The 14,898-nt window shown below is 45.0% G+C and overlaps 1 protein-coding gene across 1 annotated transcript in view; it reads right to left on the bottom strand.

Annotated features, from left to right (window-relative positions):
• Positions 1–10,745, bottom strand: part of LOC127928932 (voltage-dependent T-type calcium channel subunit alpha-1H-like) — a gene marked incomplete at its 3' end in the record, with an annotated part of 75,079 nt that extends 64,334 nt beyond the window's left edge. Inside the window, exons 1-2 of the mRNA XM_052516515.1 lie at positions 10,395–10,745; positions 3,243–3,865 (exon numbers count right to left, since the gene is read on the bottom strand). Coding sequence (XP_052372475.1) covers positions 3,243–3,841 — 599 coding nt within the window. The remainder of the gene's footprint in view (positions 1–3,242; positions 3,866–10,394) is intronic.
• Between the last annotated feature and the right edge of the window lie 4,153 nt (positions 10,746–14,898).

A 14,898-nucleotide genomic window follows, 5' to 3' on the forward strand; every position in this document is an offset into this window, starting at 1 on the left:
GAGAGAGAGAGAGAGACAGAAAGACAGAGAGAGAGAGACAGAGAGAGAGAGAGAGAGGGGGAGAGAGACTGAGAGAGAGAGAGAGAGAGAGAGAGAGACAGACAGAAAGACAGATAGAGAGAGAGAGAGAGAGAGAGAGAGAGAGAGAGAGAGAGAGAGAGAGAGAGAGAGAGAGAGAGAGAGAGAGAGAGAGAGAGAGAGAGAGAGAGAGAGAGAGAGAGAGAGAGAGAGAGATAAGGGTGTCTTGATGATAGCTTTGCATAATCTTGGCATTCTCTCAACCAGCTTCACCTGGAATGCTTTTCCAAACAGTCTTGAAGGACTTCCCACATATGCTGAGCAGTTGTTGGCTGCTTTTCCTTCACTCTGCTGTCCAACCCATCCCAAACCATCTCAATTGGGTTGGGGTGGGGTGATTGTGGAGACCTGGTCATCTGATGCAGCACTCCATCACTCTCCTTCTTGGTCAAATAGCCCTTATACAGCCTGGAGGTGTGTTCTGGGTCATTGTCCTGTTGAAAAACAAATGATTGTTCCACTAAGCGCAAACCAGATGGGATGGCGTATCGATAGCAGAATGCTGTGGTAGCCATGCTGGTTATAAGTGGATCGAGCGTTGGGACAGTAACCGGAAGGTTGCTGGATCGAATCCCCGAGCTGACGAGGTAAAAACCTGTCGTTCTGCCCCCTGAACAAGGCAGTTAACCCCACTGTTCCCCAGGTGGATGTCAGTTAAGGCTTCTGGAATCAGTTCAATTACGGGGATACGAACAAAGGTTCTGATTCGGGAAAGTTGTATTCCTGGTCGTAATGCTGGTGAGTTCCCGCTGCTCTGAAACCCCCCAAAAAAATCCCGGCTGTGTGTAAAGCACACAAAAAAAAAAATGTCTGGCTTAATTATGTAAGAAATAACACATAAATAAAATAAAAATAAAAAATAAATCTACCGGAGGCGCCGTTTTGTTTTGCTTTGATGTCAGAGTGATTAGAGGGACAATAGAGTGCTGAGTACCAGGCAGTTAGCCAGTTTGGTAGGTTACTAATGAGCATCAGAGCTTGGAGGAGAAGCCTAATTACCTTGACTAAAAGGTCACGTGGAATTTGACTGCCTTCATGACTCCTGACTCCTGACTGCCGGTAATACGGTCACCGTAACAACCCTGGTCAGGACTCCTGACTGCCGGTAATACGGTCACCGTAACAACCCTGGTCAGGACTCCTGACTGCCGGTAATACGGTCACCGTAACAACCCTGGTCAGGACTCCTGACTGCCGGTAATACGGTCACCGTAACAACCCTGGTCAGGACCCTGACTGCCGGTAATACCGTCACCATAACAACCCTGGTCAGGACTCCTGACTGCCGGTAATACCGTCACCGTAACAACCCTGGTCAGGGTTGCTAACATTAGCCAAAACAAGCTAGCTAACTACTGTACTTAGTGAAACCCCTATGAGTAACACAGCTAATAACTAACTAACTCTCAGCAGGAAGCTTGTCTCGTTGCCTGACGGAGAAAACAGGAGATGTTCTGGTCCAGTTTTTGGCAGCAGATATCTATGAGTTGGGTTCTCAACTCTGACATTAACAATACATTTAACAGAAACAGACTCCATGCCGAGCAGGAACTCAGAGTTGCCGGGGCAACAAAACGGAGCCAGGAATAGACATGCTTGTTGAAAACTTCAACCAGCCGCACACACACCTCTCATTAGGACTGAGTGTGCGTGTGAGTGTGCGTGTGTGTGTGTGTGTGTGTGTGTGTGTGTGTGTGTGTGTGTGTGTGTGTGTGTGTGTTCTAACACCACAGACAGCTGGGCAGCTATGAGGTGTGTGAGGACTAGTTCATTTACTCTTTGGGGTTATAATATTTACACTGGAGAGTTCTGACCACCTACCTGGGAACGAACACTGCTTACAGTCTGGCTAGAGGGACACGCACACACACACACACACTCACACGCACACACACACACACACTCACGCACACGCACACACACACACACACACACACACACACACACACACACACACACACACACACACTCACGCACACACACACACACACACACACACACACACACACACACACACACACACACACACACACACACACACACACACACACACACACACACACACACATTCTCAAGAATGCAGAAACAGAGAGAGAAACATCTCCCATCATACACAAAAGTGGGACCGTGACATTTAAAACAGTCCCTTTTTAAATCGTTTTTTTCAAAGACAATAAGAACACACGTAAGTTTAACGTAAATTTCACAATGTACCATTACAGCTCAGTTCCACCAGCACATCTCCTTCTCATTTAACTTCTCCAAGTGTTACCATACAGACTTTGCGGATGTCGCTTGCCTTTACTGACCAGCTACAGACCAGACCAGCTACAGACCAGACCAGCTACAGACACAGACCAGCTACAGACCAGACCAGCTACCATCGGGCCACAGACCAGGCCAGCCACAGACCAGACCAGCTACAGACCAGACAGCTACAGACAGACCAGCTAAAGGATACAGAACAGGTTACAGACCAGTACAGACCAGAACAGCTACAGAACAGCTACAGAACAGCTACAGACCAGACCAGCTACAGTACCAGACCAGCTACAGACCATACCAGCTACAGAACAGCTACAGACCAGACCAGCTACAGACCAGACCAGACCAGTTACAGACCAGTACAGACCAGTACAGACCAGCAGTAAAGGATATGGGTTACAGACCAGTACAGACCAGTACAGACCAGCAGTAAAGGATATGGGTTACAGACCAGTACAGACCAGTACAGACCAGCAGTAAAGGATATGGGTTACAGACCAGTACAGACCAGTACAGACCAGTACAGACCAGCAGTAAAGGATATGGGTTACAGACCAGTACAGACCAGCAGTAAAGGATATGGGTTACAGACCAGTACAGACCAGTACAGACCAGCAGTAAAGGATATGGGTTACAGACCAGTACAGACCAGTACAGACCAGTACAGACCAGCAGTAAAGGATATGGGTTACAGACCAGTACAGACCAGCAGTAAAGGATATGGGTTACAGACCAGTACAGACCAGCAGTAAAGGATATGGGTTACAGACCAGTACAGACCAGTACAGACCAGCAGTAAAGGATATGGGTTACAGACCAGTACAGACCAGCAGTAAATATATGGGTTACAGACCAGTACAGACCAGTACAGACCAGTACAGACCAGCAGTAAAGGATATGGGTTACAGACCGTGCGTAGACACCAGCTGCGAGGACGCGTGGTCTGTTTGATGCAGAAGAAGACTACGGGGGCGAGGGCTGGATATGGCTGCTGCTCCTCCTCTTCAGACAGCAGGTCCACTGGGTCTACCGGCTCCGTTACCGGCTCCCTCCTCACGTTACCGAACACACCACCACTACTACTACCGCCAGTAACAACAATGGGAGGCCCCGGGGCACAACGGGCAGCTACTCCTGCACCTTCCTCCTCCCTTTCCTCCTCCTCTTCCTCATCCTCCGGCCATGGACTCCGTGTGCTGCTGCCTCCCTCCTCTTCCTCGTCCTCATCATCATCACGGAAGCCGATGTCGTGGTGGTGACGTCTCGGGGGGTTGTGTTCCCGGTAAAACGGTGATGGGTGTGGGTTGTGTTCCCGGTAAAATGGAGCCGGTATGAGAACCCTCACCTCTCCGTCACGGCACCGCCTTTCCTCCCCTCCCTGCTGGACGTTGAGGGCAGGAGTGAGGGTGAGGGTGGGGGTGGGGGTAGAGGAGGTGGGGGTGGGGGTAGAGGAGGTGGTGGTGTAGAGGAAGCAGACTCTCCCCTCGCCATCAGTCATGATAGAGAGCCAGGCAGAGCCACCCTGGGGGGAGGAGTAAGGGGGATGGGGCAGAAAGAAAGGGAGGTGGAGAGATGGAGAGAGGAGGGGGAGGGAGGGAAGAGGAAGAGAGGAAGAGGAGGAGGAAGAGAGGAAGAGGAGGAGGAGAGAGAGAGAGGAAGAAAGGAAGAGAGGAGGAGCAGGAAGAGATGAGAAGAAGAGAGGAGAGGAAGAGGAGGAGGAGAGGAAGAGGAGGAGAGGAGGAAGAGAGGAAACGAGAGGAGAGGAAGAGGAGGAGAGGATGAAAGGAAGAGGGGAGAGGGAGGAGGAGAGGAGGATGAAGAGAGGAAGGAAGATCACAAGACACTGGTTAGATAAACCTAACTAATGACTGGACACTAGTAAGACACTGGTTAGATAAACCTAACTAATGACTGGACACTAGTAAGACACTGCTTACTAACTAATTACTGGACACTGGTTAGATAAAACATTTAACCAGTGCTATTCAACTTTTCTAAATTCCTACATGGCCCTCCCCCGCCCTCCTTTCGGCAAATCAGATCCGACTCGATCTTTTTGTTCCTCCCTTCCTATAGGCAGAAACCCAAACTATGAAGTACCTGTGCAAAGGTAATTTCAAACTGGGGTCTGACCAATCGGAAAACATGCTTCAAGATGTTCCCGGGTAGCCTCTGAGAATAACAAATTCACGGATATGGTGACTGAGTTCATCAGGACGTGTATATGAGATGTATCCACTGTGACTACTAAAACCTACCCAAACCAGAAACTGCAGATAGACGACAGCATTCGCGCAAAACTGAAAGTGTAAACCACCGCATTTAACCGTGGCAAGGTGACTGGGAATATGGCTACTCCTGCACCTTCCTCCCTTTCCTCCTCCTTCCCTTCCGGCCGATTACAAACAGTGTAGTTATTCCCTCCGCAAGGCAATCAAACAGGCAAAATGTCAGTATAGAGACAAAGTGGAGTCGCAATTCAACAGCTCAGACAGGACGTATGTGGCAGGATCTACAGACAATCACGGAAAACCAGCCATGTGGAGGGACGTCTTGCTCCCGGACAAGCTAAACACCTCTTCGCTCACTTTGAGTTTAACGCAGTGCCATCGACGGGGAAGCTCCCAAGGACTGTGGGCTCTCCTGCTCTGTCCGAGGTGAGTAAGACGTTTAAGAGTGCTAACCCTCGCAAGGCTGCCGGGCCAGATGGCATCCCTAGCCACGTCCTCAGAGCATGCGCAAACCAGCTGGCTGGAGTGTTTACAGTCATATTCAATCGCTTTCTATCCCAGTCTGCTGTCCCCACTTGCTTCAAGGTGGTCACCATTGTTCCTGTAGCCAAAGAGGCAAAGGTAACTGAACTAAATGACTACCGCCCCGTAGCACTCACTTCTGTCGTCATGAAGTGCTTTGAGAGACTAGTCAAGGATCATATCACCTCCACCCTACCTGTCACCATAGACACACTCCAATTTCATACTGCCCAAATAGGTCCACAGACACCAATCGCCATCACACTGCACACTGCCCTATCCCATCTGGACAAGAGGAATACCTATGTGAGAATGCTGTTCATTCACTACAGCTCTGCTCATAAACACCATAGTACCCTCCAAACTCGTACACTGGAGGCCCTTCTCGACCCCACCCTGTGCAACTGGGTCCTGGACTTCCACGGGCCACCCCAGGTGGTCAAGGTAGGAAACACCTCCACTGCGCTGATCCTCAACACTGGGGCCCCGCTACATTGCTCAGCCCCCTCCTGTACTCCCTGTTCATGCATGACTGCATGGCCATGCACGCCTCCAACTCAATCATCAGTTTTCAGATGACACAACAGTAGTAAGCCACCAGATTACTTACACACCTTCCCACAATGACAAGACGGCCTACAGAGAGGAGGTGAGGGCCTTCGGAGAGTGGTGCCAGGAAAACAACCTCTCACTCAACATCAACAAAACAAAGGAGCTGCTCATGGACTTCAGGAAACAGCTTCATATCATTTACATTTAAGTCATTTAGCAGACGCTCTTATCACATCGGTTAGGGTTAGGGTTACACACCTTCATCTGCTAACCCTAAACACCAGTATCCCTACTCCTATCCACTTCATCTGCGGTAGTGGAGACAGGTATCACTGTTACACCTTCATCTGCTCATAAACACCAGTATCATCTGAATTGGTCTAAACACCCACATCAGCTCATTGTAAACACCAGTATCACTCTTCAACCTTCATCTGCTCACCTAAAAATTGGTTTCACCCTCACAAACTTTTCATCTGCTCATCTAAGCATCCTATCACTGTATCACCTTCATCTGCTCACTAAACACCAGTATCACCTGGGCACACACCTTCCTCCAGGACACCTAAACACCAGTAGTCACAGGAAGGCCTTCAAAAGATCATCAAGGACACCAATCACTACTTACACACCTTCATCTGCCATCTAAACACCAGTATCATCCAGAAACACCTTCATCTGCTCATCTAAAGCTGGGACCAGTAGACTGAAAAGCAGCTTCTATTTCAAAGAAAAGGATCCCTGAAAAGGAAAGGACCTAGTCACCTGTACAAGGCCACCAGACTCACCTGGTTACACACCTGCACCTTAGAGGAGACTTGAAATCACTGGTCACTTTAATCTGCTCACCTGTCGCCCATTTTCACGATTATCTCCTGTGTATTTATACCTGTGTTCACTGTTTGTCACACCTTCATCTGCTTTTCTAAACACCAGTATCTTCCCTTACACACCTTCATCTGCTCACCTAAACACCAGTATCACTACTTACACACCTTCATCTGCTCCTAAACACCAGTATCACACTTCAGCCACACTCATCTGGTACTAACACGATATCATAACCACCATTGATAAAAGACAATACTGTCACGGCTGTCATCTGCTCACCTAAACAAGTATCACTCTGTCAATCACCTTCATCTGCTCACTAAACACCAGTATCACTACTTACACACCTTCACCAACTGCTTCTCAAACACCAGTCAAATCAGGGCCTACTGTCACACCTCTCATCTGCTCACGGGGTAAACACCAGTTCACACCTTCATCTCTCGGACACCAGTCTTTTCATCTGCTATATTTCAACACCAGTATCACTCTTACACACCTTCATCTGCTCACACTAAACACCAGTATCACTACTTACACACCTTCATCTGCTCACCTAAACACCAGTATCAAACGAGCTTCACACCATTCATCACTCCTTCCACCTCCAACTGCTCAAATGCTTGCACTAAATGCATGCTCTTCAACCGATCACTGCCCTCACCTGCCCACCCACCAGCATCACTACTTACACACCTTCACGGTTCTAACCTGTGGACAACCACAAATACCTCAGGTGTCTCTAAACACCTGTAAACTCTCCTTCAGACTCATATTAAACATCTCCAATCAAAATTCATCTGCTCACTAAACACCAGTATCACTACAAACACCTTCATCTGCTGCCAAACATAACCTCATAAAACTGACTATCCTACCGATCCTTGACTTTGGCGATTTCATTTACAAAAAACCTTCCTATACTCCACTCAGGAAACTGGGTGCAGTCTATCACAGTGCCATCCGTTTTGTCACCAAAGCCCCATATACCACCACCACTGCGACTTGTATGCTCTAGTTGGCTGGCCCTCGCTACATATTCATCGCCAGACCCAACTGGCTCCAGGTCATCTAAAAGTCCATGCTAGGTAAAGCTCCGCCTTATCTCAGCTCACTGGTCACCATAGCAACACCCACCTGTAGCACGCACTCCAGCAGGTATATTTCACTGGTCACCCCAAAGCTAGCACCTCCTTTGGCCGCCTTTCCTTACAGTTCTCTGCTGCCAGTGACTGGAACGATTTGCAAAAATCGCTGAAGCTGGAGACTTATATTTTCCTCAGTAACTTTAAACATCAGCTATCTGAGCAGCTAACCGATCACTGCAGCTGTACATAGTCCATCTGTAAATAGCCCACCCAATCTACCTACCTCATCCCCATACTGTTTTTATTTAGTTTGCTGCTCTTTTGCTCACCAGTATCACTACTTACACACCTTCATCTGCTCACCTAAACACCAGTATCACTACTTACACACCTTCATCTGCTCACCTAAACACCAGTATCACTACTTACACACCTTCATCTGCTCACCTAAACACCAGTATCACTACTTACACACCTTCATCTGCTCAGTTAAACACCAGTATCACTACTTACACACCTTCATCTGCTCATCTAAACACCAGTATCACTACTTACACACCTTCATCTGCTCACTGACTCACCAGTATCACTACTTACACACCTTCATCTGCTCATCTAAACACCAGTATCACTACTTACACACCTTCATCTGCTCACCTAAACACCAGTATCACTACTTACACACCTTCATCTGCTCACCTAAACACCAGTATCACTACTTACACACCTTCATCTGCTCACCTAAACACCAGTATCACTACTTACACACCTTCATCTGCTCACCTAAACACCAGTATCACTATCACTTATCTGCTCACACACCAGTATCACACACCTCATCTGCTCACCTAAACACCAGTATCACTACTTACACACCTTCATCTGCTCACCTAAACACCAGTATCACTACTTACACACCTTCATCTGCTCACCTAAACACCAGTATCACTACTTACACACCTTCATCTGCTCACCTAAACACCAGTATCACTACTTACACACCTTCATCTGCTCATCTAAACACCAGTATCACTACTTACACACCTTCATCTGCTCACCTAAACACCAGTATCACTACTTACACACCTTCATCTGCTCACCTAAACACCAGTATCACTACTTACACACCTTCATCTGCTCACCTAAACACCAGTATCACTACTTACACACCTTCATCTGCTCACCTAAACACCAGTATCACTACTTACACACCTTCATCTGCTCACCTAAACACCAGTATCACTACTTACACACCTTCATCTGCTCACCTAAACACCAGTATCACTACTTACACACCTTCATCTGCTCATCTGCTCATCTAAACACCAGTATCACTACTTACACACCTTCATCTGCTCATCTAAACACCAGTATCACTACTTACACACCTTCATCTGCTCATCTAAACACCAGTATCACTACTTACACACCTTCATCTGCTCATCTAAACACCAGTATCACTACTTACACACCTTCATCTGCTCACCTAAACACCAGTATCACTACTTACACACCTTCATCTGCTCACCTAAACACCAGTATCACTACTTACACACCTTAATCTGCTAATCATCATCTGCTCATCTATCACTCCAGTGTTAATCTGCTAAATTGTAATTACTTCGCTCCTATGGCCTATTTATTGCCTCACCTCCTCACGCCATTTTCACACACTGTATATAGACTTTTTTTTTCTTCTATTGTGTTATTGACTGTACGCTTGTTTATTCCATGTGTAACTCTGTGTTGTTGTTTGTGTCGCACTGCTTTGCTTTATCTTGGCCAGGTCGCAGGTTGTAAATGAGAACTTGTTCTCAACTGGCCCACCTGGTTAAATAAAAGTGAAATAAATCATTTAAAAAAAAACTTTACCACACCTCAGTGGATTATTGACCCCTGACCTGACCTTCCCTGACCCTGAGCCTGCCTGCTGGTCTGGTACCTTTCCACCCTCAGTGGATTATTGACCCCTGACCTGCCTTTGACCTGTCATTTGCCTGCCTATGTTTTAGAAAAAAAAAAAAAAAAAAAACGTTTTGTTTCTTCGACACCATTTGCATCTGGGTCATACCTGAAACGTGATATTAATAATGTTTACATACTGCTTTACTCATCATGTATATACTGTAATCTACCGTATTCTAATGCCACTCCGACGTGGCTCAATCTAATATTTAGATATGTATTAATTACATTATTTAACTTTCAGATGTGTGTGTGTATTGTTGTGAATGGTTAGATATTACTGCACCGTTGGAGCGAGGAACACCAAGCATTTCACTTACACCCGCAATAACATCTGATAAATATGTGGACCAATAACATTTGATTTGATTTATTGATTTGATTTATTAGACCCGTAGTCTGTGTTGCGGAAGATACAGCGGGGTTTCTATAAACCATATTATACCCGGAGTCTGTGTTGCTGAATATACAGCAAGGTTTCTATAAACCATATTATACCCGGAGTCTGTGTTGCTGAAGAAGAGTCTGTGTTGCTGTGTTTGAGTCTAATGGAGGAGTAAAGCGCATTTTACGCCGCCTGCTCTTCTAGAACCAGTGCGGTTGTGATGAGAAACACTAATATTTACTCTATCTATCGATAAGGAGCTGTATCAAAGCAGAGAGAGAGACTTTAACATCTCAGTAATATCGATATTCAATTAAGAAGCGAATATAACGCATCACTTGTGGTTTCGAGAGATGATCCATTTTTAAAGAAGTATCTCAATAGTGGAAACCAGAAAGTGAAGTTTTAATTTAAACAAACCTGGTCGATATAGACAGAGAGATGATTGACGCATGTGATCAATCTGATTAGACCTACCTTATCGATATGGAATTACAAGTTCCCTGAAGCATGTCCGTGACTTGCCGTGTAAGCGGGAGCACCAACCCCCTGTGCTCTGATGTCCAGCTTTTCTTTCTCTCTATCTCTCTATCTTCTCCTTGTACTTCCTCTCCCTATTTAATTTCACGGTTTTTTCTTTTCTTCTTCTTCTCTCCAGATGAAGAATAATCCAAAGAAGAAGAAATAAAAACCAGAACGGAAGCGAAGTGGTACCGTCACCGTGTGAGTTTAGTTCGTGGGCGCCGTGTAGCAGAAAATAATACCCATCAACGATCAGGCGGAGAGAGAGAGAGAAAAAAACCCACGCGTCCGTTTCTGTTGGAGCTCCGTGATGTTCTGACAAGGCAAACTTCAGCTCCACCAGGGGGGGGGCTCTGACACGTGACGCCCTGGTAGTACGGACACACACACACACAGTCCGCAGTAGCATCATCACCAGTAAGACAGTATGTAATACTGGCGATATAAATGTTGTATTAGTGTAGTCTCACTGTTAAACTAAACCATTCTAATACAGTACAGTACAGTACGGCTCAGATTCATCTGTAGTAGGCAGGCTGAACGTTTATGGTCTACATTATAGCCAATTACGCACGTAGAAACTACGTCTATGTTTACTCGCTATGCATCTCTGACAGTAACTTATTGGATAGGACTGGGCTGTAGGAACATGTGTGACGGAGCTGGCCGTAGCTTGTCTCGTTATAAAGAAGAACAGGTTTAAAACATGACTAGGACAAAACATTATTTATTTTTTTATCGTTAATTTTTTATTATGAATAAATACGTTTACATTAAAACATGCATATTCAAAATGGATAAAACGAGGATTAAATAAAAAACGAATAGGAGGGCTACACATGTACAACACACTTCCTTCCTGTCTTCCTAAATGGCTCTCGTACCTTCACCTGTCCCCGATCCAGCAGACCAAAACACACACAATTACACTGAACGGGATGAGATCTCCACCTTCACCTGCCCCCCGATCCAGCAGACCAAAACACACACAATTACACTGAACAGGAATTAATTGGGGACGGGGGAGGAGAGGAAGCCCAGGTAGGGGGGGCAGGAGAGGGGGAACAGGTAGTGGGGGGAGAGGGACGGGAAGCCCAGGTAGGGGGGGGGGGGGGGAGAGGGGCGGGGCGGGAAGCCCAAGAGAGAGGGAAGCCCAGGTAGGGGGGGGTTAGGGGGGGGTAGTGTGTCAGTTATTACTGGTCAGTGTGTCAGTTATTACAGGTTAGTGTGTCAGTTATTACAGGTTAGTGTGTCAGTTATTACAGGTTAGTGTGTCAGTTATTACAGGTCAGTGTGTCAGTTATTACAGGTTAGTGTGTCAGTTATTACAGGTCAGTGTGTCAGTTATTACAGGTTAGTGTGTCAGTTATTACAGGTTAGTGTGTCAGTTATTACAGGTTAGTGTGTCAGTTATTACAGGTTAGTGTGTCAGTTATTACAGGTTAGTGTGTCAGTTATTACAGGTTAGTGTGTCAGTTATTACAGGTTAGTGTGTCAGTTATTACAGGTTAGTGTGTCAGTTATTACAGGTCAGTGTGTCAGTTATTACAGGTCAGGTTAGTGTGTCAGTTATTACAGGTTAGTGTGTCAGTTATTACAGGTCAGTGTGTCAGTTATTACAGGTCAGTGTGTCAGTTATTACAGGTTAGTGTGTCAGTTATTACAGGTTAGTGTGTCAGTTATTACAGGTTAGTGTGTCAGTTATTACAGGTCAGTGTGTCAGTTATTACAGGTTAGTGTGTCAGTTATTACAGGTTAGTGTGTCAGTTATTACAGGTCAGTGTGTCAGTTATTACAGGTTAGTGTGTCAGTTATTACAGGTTAGTGTGTCAGTTATTACAGGTTAGTGTTATTACAGGTGTCAGTTATTACAGGTTAGTGTGTCAGTTATTACAGGTTAGTGTTACAGGTTAGTGTTATTACAGGTCAGTGTGTCAGTTATTACAGGTCAGTGTGTCAGTTATTACAGGTCAGTGTGTCAGTTATTACAGGTTAGTGTGTCAGTTATTACAGGTCAGTGTGTCAGTTATTACAGGTTAGTGTGTCAGTTATTAGAGGTCAGTGTGTCAGTTATTACAGGTTAGTGTGTCAGTTATTACAGGTTAGTGTGTCAGTTATTAGAGGTCAGTGTGTCAGTTATTACAGGTTAGTGTGTCAGTTATTAGAGGTCAGTGTGTCAGTTATTAGAGGTCAGTGTGTCAGTTATTACAGGTCAGTGTGTCAGTTATTACAGGTTAGTGTGCGTTGTCTTATTACGAATGGGGGTTTCTGTCTCTGTCTCTCTCTCCGTCGGCGGCAGAAGGAACGACCCCGGTGGCTCAAGGCTCCTTCCAAGGCCTAGGATCAGAAACTGGTTTGACAACGACATGGTCAGAAAGACACATGAGAAAACTGAGGTTAATTGAAACCGGTGGGGGGGTGACGGTCTGTATTAATAAAAATCTAAATTTAGACTTTTAAATCAGAACATACAAATTGGGTTTGGATCTCAGTGCTAAAGCGGAACCAAAATAAGACGTTATTAGGATGGATGGATCATTATATAATAACCGTTTCCTGTGTTTTTTTATGCCCCATATATTGTTAAAGGAACATGTTAACCTAAAAACTATAATTTGGGGTTTTTCGTTTCGTTAGTCCATTGTTGACAGACATAGACCCAAAATGTCAACGTTGTCAGCAATCAAGTTTTCAAGACATGTCACTTTAGAAATACAGAAATCATCCCTATATTGTAAATCATCCCTATATTGTAAATCATCCCTATATTGTAAATCATCCCTACATTTAAAATCATCCCTATATTGTAATACATCATCCCTATATTGTAAATCATCCCTATATTGTAATAAATCATCCCTATATTGTAAATCATCCCTACATTTAAAATCATCCCTATATTGTAAATCATCCCTACATTGTAAATCATCCCTATATTGTAAATCATCCCTATATTGTAAATCATCCCTACATTTAAAATCATCCCTATATTGTAAATCATCCCTACATTGTAAATCATCCCTATATTTAATAAATCATCCCTATATTGTAAATCATCCCTACATTGTAAATCATCCCTATATTGTAAATCATCCCTATATTGTAAATCATCCCTATATTGTAAATCATCCCTATATTGTAAATCATCCCTATATTGTAAATCATCCCTATATTGTAAATCATCCCTATATTGTAATAAATCATCCCTATATTGTAAATCATCCCTACATTTAAATCATCCCTATATTGTAAATCATCCCTATATTGTAAATCATCCCTATATTGTAAATCATCCCTATTTTGTAAATCATCCCTATATTGTAAATCATCCCTACATTGTAAATCATCCCTATATTGTAAATCATCCCTATATTGTAATAAATCATCCCTATATTGTAAATCATCCCTATATTGTAATAAATCATTGATTCTAAATTAATTATATCTATATATACCCATTGATTCTAAATTAATGATATCTATATATACCCATTGATTCTAAATGAATGGGTAGATATATGGTTTAGTTAACAGTGAGTCTAACAGAGAATGGTTTCGTTAACAGTGTGAGCCACTAATCAACTGGCCTTGGTATGTCCGTGTGTGTGTCCATTCTCAGCTGTGAGCATCAGACAGTAGACTGCTGACAAAACAAACACACCCCTCCACCTCTCTCAAAACACCACCTGTCTCTCTCTCTCTCACTCTTCCACCCCCATCCTCCTTCTGTCTGTCTGGCCCTTTGAATCTCTCTCTCTCTCTCTCTCTCTCTCTCTCTCTCTCTCTCTCTCTCTCTCTCTCTCTCTCTCTCTCTCTCTCTCTCTCTCTCTCTCTCTCTCTCTCTCTCTCTCTCTCTCTCTCTCTCTCTCTCTCTCTCTCTCTCTCTCTCTCTCTCTCTCTCTCTCTCTCTCTCTCTCTCTCTCTCTCTCTCTCTCTCTCTCTCTCTCTCTCTCTCTCTCTCTCTCTCTCTCTCTCTCTCTCTCTCTCTCTCTCTCTCTCTCCCTCTCTCTCTCTCTCTCTCTCTCTCTCTCTCTCTCTCTCTCTCTCTCTCTCTCTCTCCATCTCTCCTCCCCCCCATCCCTCCATCATCCACCTGTCTCATCTGCTCCCCTCCCTGGTCTGGAATGTGGAAACCCAAGCCCTCCCCCCTGATGCCCCTCCGCATAGTTCCCGATGGCTCCTGGTTGGCTCCAGAATGGCTCCTCCAAGACCCCAGCACGGCAGAGCTCCTGTACTGTGTTGCCGTAGTAACAGCTGGTATCTTTACTCTCTCCTGTGTCGTGGTGATAAACCGGTTCCCATTTGATCGCTAGTTTATTTATTTTTTTAAATGAGAAATAAAAAGATACAACGATAGGTGTGCTGGCCTCGATGCTCTTGATAGCTGTAGCATGCTAGCTCGCTGCAGAGATCAACAACTCTGTATTAGCAGGGAGCTAATATACATTTAGAGCATGCT

The sequence above is a fragment of the Oncorhynchus keta genome, unplaced genomic scaffold (assembly GCF_023373465.1).
Source record: "Oncorhynchus keta strain PuntledgeMale-10-30-2019 unplaced genomic scaffold, Oket_V2 Un_scaffold_5050_pilon_pilon, whole genome shotgun sequence".
NCBI lineage: Eukaryota > Metazoa > Chordata > Actinopteri > Salmoniformes > Salmonidae > Oncorhynchus > Oncorhynchus keta.